Source organism: Arachis duranensis, chromosome 10 (assembly GCF_000817695.3).
Source record: "Arachis duranensis cultivar V14167 chromosome 10, aradu.V14167.gnm2.J7QH, whole genome shotgun sequence".
Lineage (NCBI taxonomy): Eukaryota > Viridiplantae > Streptophyta > Magnoliopsida > Fabales > Fabaceae > Arachis > Arachis duranensis.
In genome coordinates this window covers 103,421,177-103,422,144 of record NC_029781.3, presented here as the reverse complement: position 1 = coordinate 103,422,144, position 968 = coordinate 103,421,177, and the positions used below count along the sequence as shown (strand labels likewise).

At 29.6% G+C, this 968-nt stretch overlaps 1 protein-coding gene across 1 annotated transcript in view; it reads right to left on the bottom strand.

Annotated features, from left to right (window-relative positions):
- LOC107471877 (uncharacterized) overlaps positions 1-716 on the bottom strand; it is a gene marked incomplete in the record, with an annotated part of 5,631 nt that extends 4,915 nt beyond the window's left edge. The window contains 2 exon segments of the mRNA XM_052255090.1: positions 107-338; positions 582-716. Of these exon segments, the coding sequence (XP_052111050.1) occupies positions 107-323 (217 nt within the window).
- Between the last annotated feature and the right edge of the window lie 252 nt (positions 717-968).

Below are 968 nucleotides of genomic sequence, written 5' to 3'. Positions count from 1 at the left end.
CTATAAAAAAAAAAATAAAAGATTTAAACGCTGACAAATCTAATAAATTTATTTGTCTATTGTCATACAATTTACGACGACAGCATTTGAAGTCTAGAGCTCTTACCGATAAAATACTTGTTAATGACATCAGCTGAAGCAACAGTGCGATCAATCTGAGTCATTTGGCCAATTTTCTCTTGGAGTGTCATTCTGCTCATAAGATCCTTGATTCGAACATTCAATGGCTGCTTTGGATCTTTATATTTCAAGTACTCTGCCTCTGCTGCCATGCCTAACACTATCAAAATAATCCCCACCAAAAACATGGGAATCTTGCCCATTTCTTCTCCTCCTTACTGCACCTTCATCAAACAAAAAAGCTTTAATAATAAGATGATGATGATGATAACATCAAGGTGAAAACTCAAGTGCAGTCGATTTCACGTGAAGTTAATAGTTAAGAGTCGTTAAATAAAAATTTAATCAGATCAGTCAAATCATCTAATAATTCTCAACTATCAACACGACTGCACCTAAATTTTCACCTAATATCAAATATACAAAGCATTTTTTCATAAATAAATAAATTAGATGCTCACCACTTTACAAAGTGAGAGAGAGAGAGAAGTTAGGAAGCAGAGGAAGAATGGGTGTATGTATTTATTTATATATGGATCATCAGCATTCAACAGTGAAACACTCTAAAACAGTTGTCACATAACAGCTATTTTTTCGTTCTGTCAAAAACGTTCAGATTCTTATCCTTTTCTTAATTTTTTTATCCTTTTATGTTTCACACGATTATTCTTTCCTTTTTGCTTTTCAAAAGCAGGGGACTATCTCTTTTTTTTATTTTTTTATTAAAAATTTAATTTCAGAATTTAATTTTAATATATTATGAATATAAAATAATTTTATATGTATATTTAATTATCCGATGTTATATGACTTATATCACTAAAAATAACAATTTTTTTGATAATTAC